At 39.0% G+C, this 15,082-nt stretch overlaps 1 protein-coding gene across 2 annotated transcripts; it reads right to left on the bottom strand.

Moving 5' to 3' along the window:
- Positions 1–107: 107 nt before the first annotated feature.
- mpv17l2 (MPV17 mitochondrial inner membrane protein like 2) lies at positions 108–13,132 on the bottom strand. 2 transcript variants are annotated; one of them, XM_032525883.1, is made up of 6 exons: positions 13,075–13,132; positions 11,809–12,074; positions 11,493–11,654; positions 10,650–10,726; positions 9,496–9,624; positions 6,467–8,130 (listed from the first exon to the last, which is right to left on the bottom strand). In XM_032525883.1, the coding sequence occupies exons 2-6, from the start codon at positions 11,996–11,998 to the stop codon at positions 8,032–8,034; spliced, it is 657 nt and encodes a 218-aa protein (XP_032381774.1). In that variant the 5' UTR covers positions 11,999–12,074; positions 13,075–13,132; the 3' UTR covers positions 6,467–8,031. The 2 variants fall into 2 exon arrangements, with proteins under 2 accessions (XP_032381775.1, XP_032381774.1); XM_032525884.1 differs by lacking the exons at positions 6,467–8,130; positions 13,075–13,132 and adding an exon at positions 108–212 and having other exon boundaries at positions 11,809–12,128.
- Between the last annotated feature and the right edge of the window lie 1,950 nt (positions 13,133–15,082).

Genomic DNA, 15,082 nt, shown 5'->3' with positions numbered 1-15,082 from the left:
CCTACAGGAGCGCACAACATTTAAATATGAATAAACAGACAAATTAGACAGAGAGACATTAAAAACTACAAACATGAAGGGAAAAGTGTTCCAGCACATTTGGAACTCTGTCTCTAAGCTTTGTCCTCCAGAAGTTTGGACGCTGGGAGCGCTTCCTGCTGTACATCCACAGCACTGCTGTCGGATTCCTGCTCAGTGGGGTGGCTGTCATCCTGTCAACACACCAGAAACCAATATGACTTTACTTATTTAAAACTGAACAAGTACCACGTTTTAAATTATACTGCATACACTGTGAATATACATACTGTATAGATTACATATACAGCATATCGTTCTCTCCAAATTCTTACAAAAACAAAAACACATTTCTTGAGCTGCAACACTGAGGCAACCAATAGGTGATAGGATTGATACAATAAATGTACACACAATGTACAAGAGATCCTATGAAACCAGGTAATATTATCGTAAAATCCCTTGATTTACAGAAGCACAAGAATTAATACAGTTCCATTTTAAAATCTACTCTTAACTTTCTGTCGGCTGAATTGTTTTTTATGAAGCATTCATAACACATATAAAACCCACTGACTAAAGCACATCAAATCAAACACTGGTGAATTGTCATGTAAGTAAAGAAAAACAGATCCCTTTTGTGTAAGAAAAATGAAAACTCTCCAGCAGATGCAGCAGAATGTCCGTTGAATCTGGCTAACTTACTCTGTGTTTGACGTGGGAGATTTAAGTAGGCCGTGCTAAGTCTATAGAGTTCATGAAAATGATGCAGATTTTTGGCAAGATGAAGCAGAAGTTGATCATCTAAGCGGGAGGCCCAAAACAGCATCAACCTGCAGGTGAGAACAACAAAGAAGAGCAAAAACAAAAGTGGACTGATTACGTGGCACAACCTTTGTTCAACAAAGATATCTGTTTTTAGAAATCCTTTTAGAGGAAACCGCCAGTGAGCTTTTTCAAAGAATAATTTCTTCTTCAACATTAAAAAAAAAAAAAAAAAAAACATTCCCAGAATTATTTTTAAATTAATTTAGCATGTGGTGATGTGTTGGGTTGGGTTATCGCAAATGATTGATCACATTTCAAAGGGTCAGTAGTGACAAAAAGGACTAGACTAGGTTGAAACCTAGAATATGGCTGGACCGGGTATGGCAACATTAGCAAAATACACAAAAATGGACAGTCTGTGTAGTCTTTTACTTGAAGTCAGATCTAGCATGACCATCAAATAAGAACAGTGTAACATGATAAACTGTTTTAGTTTTGGTTAATAACATAATGTCAGTATTTAGTAGAAGTCAGTAGTTAATAGTTGGCTACCTGATTTAGGTTAGCCAGAGAATGGTGTTACAGTAGTCAAAATCAGATGAGACCATATGCTTGAACAAGTGTTGCTTCATCAGAAAGAATGGGACAAATCTTGGAACATTTTGTTATTATTAGTTAAGTGGAAATATGCAGTATGTATCTGCAATATCGTACTTTAACTGTAATATGCAATTACTTTCCACTGCACTTTAATTCGAATAGCTTCTGCCCAAACTTCATTTGTACTACCTTAAATCATTGTCATACTGCACATTTTAGCCTAACTTATTATATATAGCCTATCTATCTGTAAAAGTTCTGTCCATAATAATAGCTGTCTGTATGATATATTGTGAATATATATACTATATGCAGGCTAACATGCTTGCCAGGAAGTTTTCCTGGTGTTCTGTTACTGTCAAGATTAACCTCTTTAAAGCATATTGTACTACTTTTTACACCGCCCCCTTGTGGGTCAAGTTTAAAAAGGCAAGCTACAATAAGCTGCGGGTCGCTTATGATTGTTTTTTTGTGGCATGCTCTACTTGGAAACCCAGTGGTGTAGTGCAAGTGAATTGTTTTGTCAAGCAGGCGCTTTATACTTTCTCCGCTTACTGAGGAATCTGATTATAAATGTATCGGTCGCTTGAATTCTTCTTGTAACTCTGTCATTTCACTCTGATTGACCCGAGGTTCAGTGCTTTGCGATACCAGTCCCCCTTATGGGATACTGGTATAGTTGTCTTATTTAATTGGTGTCGCCTTTGTGTACTGTATGTTTTCTATTGTTTCTGTTGTAGGCCTATTTAATGGACCATGAGTCTGATAATAAAGGCTATCTATCTATCTATATTCATAGTACATATTCACCTGTAAACTCTAAACCATTAGTATATTATGTTCATTGTACATATCTGTAAAATTTCTACTTATAGTAATATCCACCTGTCTATCCAGCTGTAAATCTTGCTCACTATTGTTATCTATACTAGTGGGGTGGCTGTGGTTCAGTGGTAGAGCGATTGCCTGCCAATCGGAAGGTTGGTGGTTTCCAAGATCCCTTGCCCTGCAGTCCCATTTCGAAGTGTCCTTGGGCAAGACACTGAACCCCGAGTTCCCCCGGTGCTGCTTATCGGTGTGGTAATGTGTGTGAGTGTTTATCTGATGAGCAGTGGCACCTTGTACGGCACCCTCGGCCACAGTGTATGATGTTGTGAATGTGAATGTTTCCTGTAGTGTAAAAGCGCTTTGAGTAGTCGTTAAGTATATCGTTTAATACAGCACATTTACATATAATATTCATAGGACTGTACTATCGTAAAATTTGGTTTATAATAGTATTCATTTCTCTATTCATTCAGTATATATCCATGTTCTGCACTTATGAAACCATTGTACATCCTGCACTTACTTCTGGTTAGACCCAAACTGCATTTCGTTGCCTTGTACCTGTACCTGTGTGACAATAAAGTTGAATCTAATCTAATCTAATTGTTGATATGTTCTTAAAAGGAGAGATTTGGATCAAAAAAATAGGACACCGACATTTCTAATATGAAGGTTTTGGGAACTTGGGGTTACTATTTGCAGACCCACAGAGAAAACCCCCCCTCTTCTGTTCCAGACCTACAGATAGGAGTCTTACAAGTATACTTGTCCTGTATATTTCCCAGAATTTGTCTTTAAACTCATTCAATCCTTTGGTTAAAGTGTCTTCCTCCATGACAGCCATTCCTGCAATAAACAGTTGTCTGTCAGATATGCGAAAAAGAAAGAATGATAGGAAATGATTTAGTCATTTAGTCATTTGAAATGTAACACATTGCACAAATATTTCTATTTTGGAAGAAAATACATAAAAAATCGATAATTTATATTTTTTAATATTTATAAATGTATATATATATATAATTGTGAGTGTATTGACCCAATCAACAAAGATGGAGAAAAAACACCTTAAAATATTTGGGAAATAAAACATGATCAAACACCTCATTATCACAAAATAAAACACAAAGCAGAGGCTGCTTCACAGTGAAAATTGTCTTGCAGAGGTGGTAACCCACCTAGATCCTGGCTCAGCTATTGCCCTTTTGTCCAAAACATCTTACAATGATGACTATCTACTGTACATCCATGTCATCCAAAGAGTATGAGGCCAGTCATTCAGTCACGGTAAGAGCAAGGCACAGGCACATCCAGGGTTGACAGTGCTATTCCCACATTGCAATAATCCCCCTGGCTCTGCTTTTCTCTTGTTCTCACCTGTCCTCTTCCAGTCTTGGACTATGTGTGACTTTCTAAAGTTCTGCCAGGTCTGCTCCAAGATGTCTACCAGCACCCATAAGACTCCTCCGCTCAAAGTGTTTGTGAGCAGGAGGGCCCGGCCTTGGAAAAACGGTCGGCAGTGGAAACTTATCTGGACCAGAAACTGTTTAACCACCCTGGGAAGCATGACCTTAGATGGGAGTGTTGTCTGTGAAAAAGGTGCTCTTTGTGTGTCAGATTTTAGTTATCCAATGAGAGCTAGAGACATAGATGGTCCGCCTTCAAAAGATGCTGCACCTTCATGCATCTCACATTCATAAACATTTAACATGTGACATTCACACACATCCATATTCTTGGCAACAGTATGTGCTTTGTGCCGGAGGAGGTGTACTCTAAAATGCTGGGTTGGTTCATATCAAATCCTTCAGGCTGGTTAGTCAATGTGTAAATAATGTTCTGTATTTTGCTGTATTTAAAGTGACGAACAAAATAATGAGCATGTTTGAAAAGACCTTGTTTCTGCTGACCTCCTAAGAATTTTGTTTTCAGTTGACATCAAATTCTATGCAGCAGTTGGTTGGCACTTATGTCACTTGGAGGCTCATAGCACCAAATGTGTATCAAATGTGTCTAGATTGTGTGAAATAGTTTTCTGAAATATTTTTTTCTGATTTGATGTAAAATTCAGTATGCAGAGTTTAAGCTGTTATGAGGAATTTACAGCTGCTCTCCAATCTTATCTAATGTGATGTCACACACTCTGAACATTCCGTCCCAGGCACATAACGAAAACATCTGAGAAGGATTGAAAATGGCATAAAAACGTAACTATAAATTCGTAAAACGTATGACAGATGTGGAAAGGCCGAGTGGGATAGAGCACTGCTTATTGTATGTTCAGCCGGATCATGTTTGCAGAACCTTTCGGTCTTGATCAGTGATGTTCCTTGATGATGCAGGAGTAGAAATGCATCACTATTTGAGGGAATGCCTGGATTTTCCTCAGGGATCTGAGGTGAAACAGTCTCTGCCTTGCCTTTCTCTCTACCTAGTCGCAATGCAGCGCCCGAGTCAGACCCTCAGTGATGTAGAAACCAAAGTACTCAAAGCTGTACACCCTCTCTAGGAGGACCCGTTGATATTATAGGGGGGAGAAGTTCCTTCTCTGCTTCTTCCTGAATTCCACAATCATCTTCTTAGTTTCTCTGATATTCATGTGGAGGATGCTGACCTGATACCAGAGAAGCAGGTCCTCTACTTCTTTCAGATAGGCCTTGTTATTGTTATCTGTGATCAGGACCACCACAGCTGTCTCACAAGCATACTTGAACAAGCTGTTGGAGTTACGTGAGTACACCAGGGGGCTCAAAACACAATGTTAAGGATACAGGTGAATATGGGTACCTGTCAGGAACTCAAGGATCCACATCCACAGTGAGGTGTTTAACCTTAGGTCCTTGAGCTTTGTGATGAGCGTGGAGAGAACTGTGGTGTTAAAAGCAGAACTGTAGTCAATGAAAAGCAATCTCCCAATTGTCCTTTCTTTTCCAGGTGAGATAGGGTGCTGTTATGGTATCTTCCGTTGATCGGTTGGGATGGTAGAAAAACTGTAATGATACCACTGTGCTGCGTAGTGAGGAGGAAATGTGATCCTTGACCAACTGTTAAAAGCACTTCATCACTACAGAGGTGAGTGCCACTGGGTGGTAGTCATTCACGCTGGCTGGTCTTGTTTTTCTGGCACAGGATTGGACATCTTGAACCATGCGGGTTTGACAGACTGAGCCAGTGACAGTGACTTTCTACTTCTATGTTACTACATTAATCTGACAGCTATGGTTACTAGTTACTTTAGAAATTAAGATTTTTTGCACATAAACACATGCAATTTATAAAATATGTTTTATTATAAATGAAACTACCCAACATATACAGGCTTACAAGTTCAGCTGAAATAATTAAAAACCTAGTTTCATAACTTCATAGTTTCTATCAGCACCGGTTTAAATGTACATAATAGAAGTACACCATGATGGATTAATTATCTTCTTGACCAAACTTTATTATTCTGGGTAGAATTGAAAAAAACTGTTTTTTATCCAGTAGTGTATGATTAGGATACAAGGTAGTTAATGTAATTCAAAAATAAAACATATGATTTAGCAGCATTCAGAATTTTTCACAAGCCTAAATGATGTAGGCTTGTTTGTAGAGTGCTCATATTATACTCAATTTCAGGTTCATAATTGTATTTAAAAAGTGTACCAGAATAGGTTTACATGGTTTAATTTTCAAAAAAAAACAAAGTTTTGTTGTACTGCACATTGTTGCAGCTCCTCTTTTCACCCTGTGTGTTGAGCTCTGTTTTAACCACAGAGTGAGGCATCACACTTCTGTTCCATCTTTGTTGGGAGTCGCATATGCACAGTAGCTAGGTAAGGACTACTAATCAGAAGTAGAGTATGAGGGCGTGCCATGCTAGCAACTAGGCGAGCATTATAACGTGTGTTACAAAGAGACCAAGTAAAGCCTGGACTGCAATAGAGCTGTTTGGAGCATTTTGTGAACAGTGTTTTCTGTTGGAGTTGGTAAGTCTTTTTGGGGTGGACTTTGGGCTTTTTCACTTTGTAAACCTAGAACGTAACAAAAAAAAATAAATAAAACACTATAAAAGGTAAAGGAAAAAGCCAAACAGTATATATGAGCACTTTAACGTTCTTAACACATATTAGTGTGCTAATTATACATTTTGGGGGATCAAATCAAAATGGTAAATCTGTTATATAAACAAAAGATGAAGTCTACAGCAATTTAAATTTGTATGTATTGATTTACAGATTCTCCACATTGACTCCATTTATGCAATTTTTCATTAACTGACCATCTGACCTGCAAATACTAAAATTACTTTATTCATAAAGTAGCAGCTAGAGATATACAGTACAGTATATCAAGTTACATTAACTCTGGTTATTGGTTTATCCTGAATCAGGTTTATACATACAATTTGGGATTCAGTTTGATATGATAAATATAAAAGATCATATATTTAATAATAATTCCTTCATAGATTTTCTTTCAGCAGATGATCACAATCAGGTAATTATTTTTTTCTTTGATACCTCAAAGGCATAAACAGAAGACTAAGTTATTTGGCATGAAAACAAAGCGCAGTACTGGTCTATATATTAAGGCAAAGTTTACACAGGTCAATAAAATAGAGCCAAAAACATGGCAACTATTTCACATCAATAATGATTCTTGTCATTATTTAATTAATTTCTTGTCATATTGGACCAGAAACATAAAAAAAGCACATCTAAATCTTTAAGTGCCGCAACAACGAGTACATTTACATGCACACCAATATTCCACAATCATTGTGAATTTGAAAAAAGGTCATGTAAACAGCATGTTCAGGTTGAATATTCTGAATATGGCCTTTTTCCAAATATAGCATTTTCCAATTAAGACATATTCCGGTATCAATCAGGTTTTAGAGCAATTCTTTGGACATGTATGCAGCGCATTTGGAATATGCGTCTCAATCTGGGTTTTTAACTGCAGTTTGAGACCTCTTGCCTGTTTACGGTCAGCTCTGTGCGTTGCTATGGTTGCTGTACTCAACCCAACAGTTTACAAGGCTTTAGACACAATAAGAAGGAGAAACACAACTACTTTTAAACAATATCAAAGACTTGGATATCAACTGTATTTAGATATGTGCAAACATCACTACGACAACCTTTTCAAGAAGCTGTTGAGGGAATAAAAGAGGGAGGCTTCCTTGGCACAGTCCAAAAAGTCCGTCACTAGCGGTAAAACTTTTGTTTTTTTCTTTTTTTAAATTGTGTTTGCACGGCTACATGTAAACGGGAATGTTCACTTCCAATAGCCATGTAAACAGCTTAGTCGGAACATCGTCTTTTCCGGAATAAGGGCAAAAAACGGAATATTATGTGCATGTAAACATGGTCAATGTAAGTTTCACACTTCAAACCTTCCCAATAACTGGAAGTTGCATGTAGGTGCCTTGCTGCAGGTTGTGTTAATGGCAGTAGTTGAACTCTTGCCTAAAATGGGATAATAAAAAAAAAACACAACCATCAGAGGTATTAGCGCGACAGGCAGTGAAACAGATTTTCATCCCTGAATGTTCCTACAGGAGTGCACATCATTTAGATAAATAAACAGACAAACTGGACAAAGACACATTAAAAACAGTAAACATGAAGGGAAAAGTGTTCCAGCACTTCCACTTAAACTCCACTTCAAGTCCTCTGAGTTCAGACAGAAACATGTGGTCATTCTAAACTTAGAGAGGAACGGTTTGTCGGTGGAAAGAGAACTCTGCTTTAACAGTCTTGCAAAACAAGGTAGAACGTTCGAACTGATAGAAATGTACGATTTCACAGTTGAGCACGAACTCTGTCTCTAAGCTTTGTCCTCCAGAAGTTTGGACGCTGGGAGGGCTTCCTGCTGTACATCCACAGCACTGCTGTCGGATTCCTGCTCAGTGGGGAGGCTGTCATCCTGTCAACACACCAGAAACCAATACACATATGAATATAATCAATATGACTTTACTTAATTACTGAGCCAGGAGAAAACTGACACACACACACACAAAATGTGGTGTAATGTAGTAAAAAAAACTACATTGGGCCATATATTAAACATCCATACTCAAAGATTTGATCTTAACTTGTGCATACACAAATTTTTTTTTTGGCATTAATCAACACTCTCGCTTGTTCTTAAGTAAAAAAATAACATTTAAGAGTGGCCTAGACGTACAAAAGCCAACTTGCATTTTGTGCTTTGAAATATTAATGATGACGAAAATGCAATTTGCTTAATGACGACAAAAGAAAAAAATGGTTATTTATACACACAAACTTATTCAACTTATTCATCACGCCCAACTTTATTTATAACACAAGATGTTTAGATAGAAGCCTAAATGACAAGAACATTAGCCCAATATGCCTGCACACACTGACGTGCCCTCACTCAGTGGTGGAGCGCACTATCAATATACTGAAAGGCCAGTGGCGAGCTTTTTTTATGTACATACCTGAAAAAGAGTGCAAAATAACCATTGCGTGCTGTGTTGTGCACACTACACGCCATGGTGTGCCACCACATGAAGACAAGGAGGCTGATAGTTTCCTGAGATCGGACCACAGGTATAGTAAAAAGAATGACCTCCTATGCCTTTTTCTAACCACTTTTCCTTAGCTCCGAGGGTAAACGTCATGAGGTTAAGGCAAGATGTGAAGGAGAATTCAAAAGGAATTAGGAAACTATGACTGCCCTTACACTCGGCTATGTAATTATATGACAGATGTTACTGCCGTGGGTCTGCAGGTGAAACCACACTGTTCCACAGCTGGACAACAGAAAGCGCATCTGGATACCTCGCCTTGTGCATTCTAGCTGCGTTGTTTCATGCAAGCTCTAGAAACTGTGACAACCTGGTGGAAAATATTACTTCATCACTTCATCACTTTTATTTTCCATCTCATTCTGCATTAATTATGTCTTTTCATGTGATTATTATCATTATTACCAGTTGCTCATGCATGCTCACTCTCCTGTCTCCTCATATTTATCCACATGAATCCCAGTTAGTAGGATTGTATGGAAATAATTAATAAATTTATACAAGGTAAACTTATGCAAGGTAAACATAACTTGTTAGGCCTACAAATCTACTGTACATATTATATGTTCTAAGGTTAGATGGTTGCGGGTGGGTGACAGATATACATCATTAATGCGGACAATATCCTCAAAACTGTAAACAAAGCAAAGCAGAGTCAGCTGCTGGTAGAACAAAGTGGAAATTACCCAGGAAGCAGAATGGCTGTTGAATCTTGTGTGTGGCTGACTTACTCTGTGCTTGAGGTAGGACAGGTAGGTGTCCCATCCTATGGTGACAAAGTTGATGTACAACACGCGGAATTTGGGCGAGATGAAGTAGAAGTTGATCATCTGAGCGGGAGGCCAAACACAGCAGTCCGCCTGCAGAATAACACAGAATGCACATAAACAAAACTAGACTGACAAAGAAGCACTGCCAAGACAGCCGTGCTTAGTTTAAGTTACAGTTGCAGATGCAAAACAAGCTGCCATTATAACTTAAGACGAACTTGTGATGTGACAAATGATTGAATAACAATTATAACTGTAAAACGAATAATGTCATACACATTAAATGTCATAGTTAACTCGCCATTAATCACACATTTTTATCTATTCTAAATGTCCCTTGATTTCTTTTTGTCCCATTATTTTTTTCTCATTTTATTGTTCTTATCAACATGGAAAAGTGAATCGGCTTGGTTTGTGCAAATGTTGTTTTTTTTTTTATTGAAAACTATAACATTGGCATATAGCCTAGCGTAGTGTTAAATTTCACACATAACAGTCACACTTGGAGCAATTAATCCCTCACACATTGTAACACTGTCCATCAATAAAAGGGGAAAAAAAATTCTTTAACGAGGGGGCGGAGAATTCATATCAGCTGTGTGCTTGGCCATCAAATGGTATTTCAGAATGGACGTGCTAACATGATAGCTCAGTTTGACGACGAAAAACACACAGATCACTTTGGTCTTGTCAATGGAACCATTTGGCAACTTTTAATAAGTAAACTTTCCATTCAGAATCTTATTGGCATCCATTTTGTCATCTCACGCTCGCCATCCACTCAAAACATAACGTTACTACTCTTTGGCCGGCTCGCAAGCCCAAATGAGTATGTGCGGAGTGCCTGTTGTTTTGTTTCCGGTCTAGTTAGATCCGGTGTGGTGTTGTAGTTGTTCTAACGTTACTAGTTGTTGCAACAGCATGTGAGAAAAACTACAAAGTTTGCTAGGCTAAAAAGAGCGTTAATCTAGCAACAAAAAAATTGACGACAAAAATGGGTTTGCGTTAACGCCGTTAATAGCTCGTTTAACTAACAGCACTACTAACCGTGTGAGTACATTAGCACCAATCTGCTGCTCCAGATCTACAGGTGAGACCCTGATATGTGTACTTGCCTTATAAAACTCCAAGAACTTGTCTTTGAACTCCTTCCATCCTTCGGATAAAGTGTGTCCCTCCAAGAGACCCATTCCTGCAATAAACAGTTGTTTTGTTAGATGCGCGTCAGCGCCACGCTTCATCAAAACCAACTTCAGCTAAGGTCAGACGCTAGCTTGGGCTGGTGTAAATATATCAAAGCAGTTTCTTAACAAGTACAGGATCCAACGGGTATGTCGAATTTTACCACGATTTCACCACACTTGTTCCAGCCACCCCTGAGTGAGACTGATGAAAAAGCCCATAATGAATGTAGCGACTGCAGACCACATGGTGGCGATAATGCGTCTCTAAGCCAGGACTTTTTACGTTTGGTTTTATTAGGCTCATTCTAGATGAGCCAGGATGCGCAGAATCGCTCAATGGAGATAGGCGCCCAACGCAGCACCGCTAATTAGAAGTAGTTAAACTAGTAACGCTCCTGCCCAGCACTGCTTGCAATACAAGCTGGATTTTGTGCCATGGAGCCGTTGGCACAGGTTGTAAAAGTCAGCTACTTTTAATTGGCTAGAAGGTGACATAGGGACAAATGGCGGTTAACCGTCTGGCATACCACTAAACCGGTTTGGCCTCGAACATGGGACCAGAACATTCCAGAAATCTGCCCAACTCTTATATGGAACTCTTATAAAATATGACAGACATTCACAAACAAAACCTCAGTCAGATCCAAACTGTTTAACACAGACAACCTTGGAACTCAATCCACCTCGGATTCTGACACACATTGCCTTTGGTCTTACGTCATCCATGCCTTTAAGCTATTCTGCTTAGTACTAATAAACTGAAATCCTTTTCACCTAAAAAATACCACATCCCCAAAACCGGTGAGGCGACCAGCTGGTCCACCAGAACCTTCTTGCCAATAGTTTTCAGAGCTTTGCCCACGAACACTTTGTCCAGCCAGATGTACCAGTATTGCAGCATTGGAGCCATGGAGCATCCCACCGTAAACATTTGGCCTTTAGGGGGGAGAGAGTCAAGAGGGAAAAGAATGGATCAATGGCAATGACACATTGGAAAAATATTCTCCTAAAAAAACATGTTATATTCTTACTAAGAGATGGAGATTTGAGTGTACAGGTTGAGGGGGCTCTGCTTTTCTCTCTTTCTCACCTGTCCTCCTCCAGTCCCGAACTCTGTCTGGTTTCCTCATGTTCTCCCGGGTCTGCTGCACAATATCGCCCACTGCCAATAATACTCCTCCACTCAGGGTGTTTGTGAGCAGCAGGGCCCGTCCCTGGAAAAGCGGCCGCCAGTTGAAACTTATTCGGAGCATAAACTCTTTACCCACCCGGGGAAGCATGATCGCAGAGAGAGTGTTGTCATCTGCGGGAGAAGAACCGTTTCTCTCTGTGTAAAGGGTAATCAGCTGGAAAAACCTGTACGTCAAAACAAAGTATTAGCTCAGGACCTTCATCGGGATCATCTGCACAGGATGCACATTCAACACAGAAGGTTCAATCGAAACAAAAGTACACAACAAAATAAAACAAACTTCTCACAGTCATTAAATAACATCACAAAAATAATACAATTTGCAACGTGGGTTATTTAAACCTACTTATAGGTATCAAATAATCATAACAACGGTGGAAAAACTGATGCTAAAAATCTGCATTCATTCATAAATTCTGGATTATGAACTCTTATAACTGTATAACTGTTCTTTTTGTTTCCTTAGGAAATTAATATTGTTTTCAAATTTATATTAACCTGATCATTACCAATTAATGAACAAAAAATGTCAGTCCATCATTGTGTGTCTTAGGACCATAAACTGTATATTAATATTAACAGTCTATGTTTAGAACTGGAGCTCCTGTGTTCAATGAGCCTGTCTTTCAGTAAATATACTTTAAATTTGTTGCATGGACTGCTTATAATGTAAATAACTGTCTTTGTTTTACAGATCAGATCAGATCAGATCAGAGACAGTCTTCCTGTAACTGGATGGATACAGCCATTTTGGTAGCTAAATCTGCAGATGATGACACGACATAAACTGTTGAAACAGACCTTGAACCTTAATTAAGGTTCAAAGGTCAGGTGCTCAGTGCTAGCCGTGAGGCTAACCGCTATCTGAACTATAACGTTACTAGTCGGAAGCAAACGTTCATTCACTTTAACATTTTCTATCTGATAACTTTACAAAACCAGCGCTGCCAATGACCTTATCGTGTATAAAAATGATACATTTCATTTTACAATGACTGATCTACACTTGAACGCCACATGCACGTATACCGATCGGAGTCGACTTTGAGCCGGTGTTGTGTCGTACATTACATTTTCCCGTATTATGCGTTTTCCCTTCCCCTCAATAACAGGACTTAACATGACCCCGACCCCCTATGTGCTTCACCTTACACACTACCTCACCTGAACCGCTGCCCCGACAACAGCAGAGTAGAAACATTACGGAAGACCAGAGATCCCGCTTTTTCTTCTTCCTTATTTAACGGCGGGCTACAGATCAACTTTGAGGTGTATGCCCCCCCCTACTGTACCGGAGGATGCAACAACATTACCATTAAGTTCACTTTCTATTGTAAGAGAAAAATAACGATTACATTAATAAAAAAGTACTACTCATGTTCTATTTATTAATCTTGTTTCATGTAAAAATTTGATTAATGACATTTTCATCTCAGTTTGATTTTCTCCTATTTCTAATATCCCCTTGATATTCCATTCCTTCCCTATTTCTACCACTTTGTCTTTTAATCGTTCTCTTTCTGCATCGAACTTTTTTCCTAATTAACGCATGTTCTACTGTTCCCCTACTTTCACATACTTCACTTTTTCTGATTCTGCCTTTTTAAATGAAAACAATGTAATTTTAACCCTGTGTGCCATAACCATTTGTGAAGCCATTCTTCTCTAAGGTTGCAAACAACGATTTGGTACATTTGATTTATTTTTAACCATGTCTTGTATTACGCTATTCTTAATTTATTAATATGTTTTTGCGGTAGGCTAATATCTTTTATATAAGACCAGTGTCTGATAATGGGTGGAAACAGCAGCAGGTTTGACCTCCTGATGAATAAGTTAGTCTCTCGGGAATAGCTCTATTGATAACAAATGACAGGTTGAGCAAAGGTTGCGTATTTGAGGTGGAATGTTTTCAAGACAGTTGTTGCATCGTGGCTTTGGATTCGTCAGACGCGCTGTCAATCTTCCCCACTGCCTTCAAAATCCCACCCACCTGTCATTCATTCGACGTTTCTAGCTTCGTAAAGATGGCGGATTTACAGAAAGACCAGACGTTTATTTTTCTTTCAAAGTAAAATCGCTTGCGTTCAGGTGGAACACAAGCTCATTGCACTGGCCTGAGCGTCGATTGGTGTGACGTCACCCATTGGTTTGTGGAGCTCTGCTATGAGCAAGGGGGTGGCCCATAGACAGTTAAAGAACTGGACCAACAGATCCCGTCGTTCTGGAGGGAGACCAGTGAAGGGAAATAGAATCTCTTTTCGGAGCCAAAAGGAAAATGAAAAGAGCTTCTATTTTCCTTCACTGGTCTCCGTTCAGAACAACGGGATCTGTTGGTCCACTTCTTTAACTGTCTATGGTTGCAGATGTGACCTGTCCTGGACTTTAGACGAGAGAGGAGTGAGCCCTTACACCCTACATTAAGTTACACAATTTCACTGGCAATCACGCCCTAAAACACCCCCTGCTTTATCGCCGATTTTAAAATTACTGACGCCGTAATTCAAAAAATGAACATCATTCTGTGTTGCAGAATCAATCACGCAATCAGTCAAACTTTATTTCTATAGCACATTTCTTTCAAGTTATTGTAACACAATGTGCTTCGTGCAGAAGCGACATAAAATAATACTTAGCGACATAAAATAATACTTAAAACTATGGTGATTGAGACCATAAACTCATGAAAACGTTAACTGAGGTAATAAATCCAGTGAGAAGTGGGTCACCTTCTCAAAGACTTCTACAGAAACCGACCTCCTTTTGCAACCGCACGTGTCGCCCCCTGCTGGAATTCAGATAGAATGCAGGGTTGAGCCACTTCCGCAAGTGCAGCACTTCGCAGAGCCGGATGCACTGTCCATTCATTTTACAGTCAATAGTTGGGCCTGAAGACTAAAAATGTGACAAAGGTAATAACTGGAGTTTACCATCTGTAGTCCGCTCCTTATCTCTCCTTGAAGCCCCATTAGCCACGGTAGATCATTTGGTGAAATGATTGGGCAGTTTGTTTGTCATGAGGGACCTTACTGTGTTGACCTACCCCATCAGAATGCCCAGTGGCCTATTATGATTGTTAAGTTGTTTTGAATCATAATGCTGATTTATTGTAATTTTTTCACATATGCTTTTGAAAACGACACAAAATTAAAATGCCATTATCTTCTGCATG

The sequence above is a fragment of the Etheostoma spectabile genome, chromosome 9 (assembly GCF_008692095.1).
Source record: "Etheostoma spectabile isolate EspeVRDwgs_2016 chromosome 9, UIUC_Espe_1.0, whole genome shotgun sequence".
Classification (NCBI taxonomy): Eukaryota; Metazoa; Chordata; class Actinopteri; order Perciformes; family Percidae; genus Etheostoma; species Etheostoma spectabile.
The sequence above is the reverse complement of the archived record's forward strand: the minus strand, read 5'-3'. Positions and strand labels throughout refer to the sequence as shown.

What these genes read in the sequence shown, in the direction of transcription:
- mpv17l2 (XM_032525883.1), bottom strand. Translation starts at nt 11,998, where the DNA reads ATGCTTCCCCGGGTGGGTAAAGAGTTTATGCTCCGAATAAGTTTCAAC. An exon ending in TCGGGACTGGAGGAGGACAG is followed by an intron (nt 11,655 to 11,808) that starts GTGAGAAAGAGA and finishes TCCCCCCTAAAG; the next exon opens with GCCAAATGTTTACGGTGGGA. An exon ending in AGTTCTTGGAGTTTTATAAG is followed by an intron (nt 9,625 to 10,649) that starts GCAAGTACACAT and finishes GTTATTCTGCAG; the next exon opens with GCGGACTGCTGTGTTTGGCC.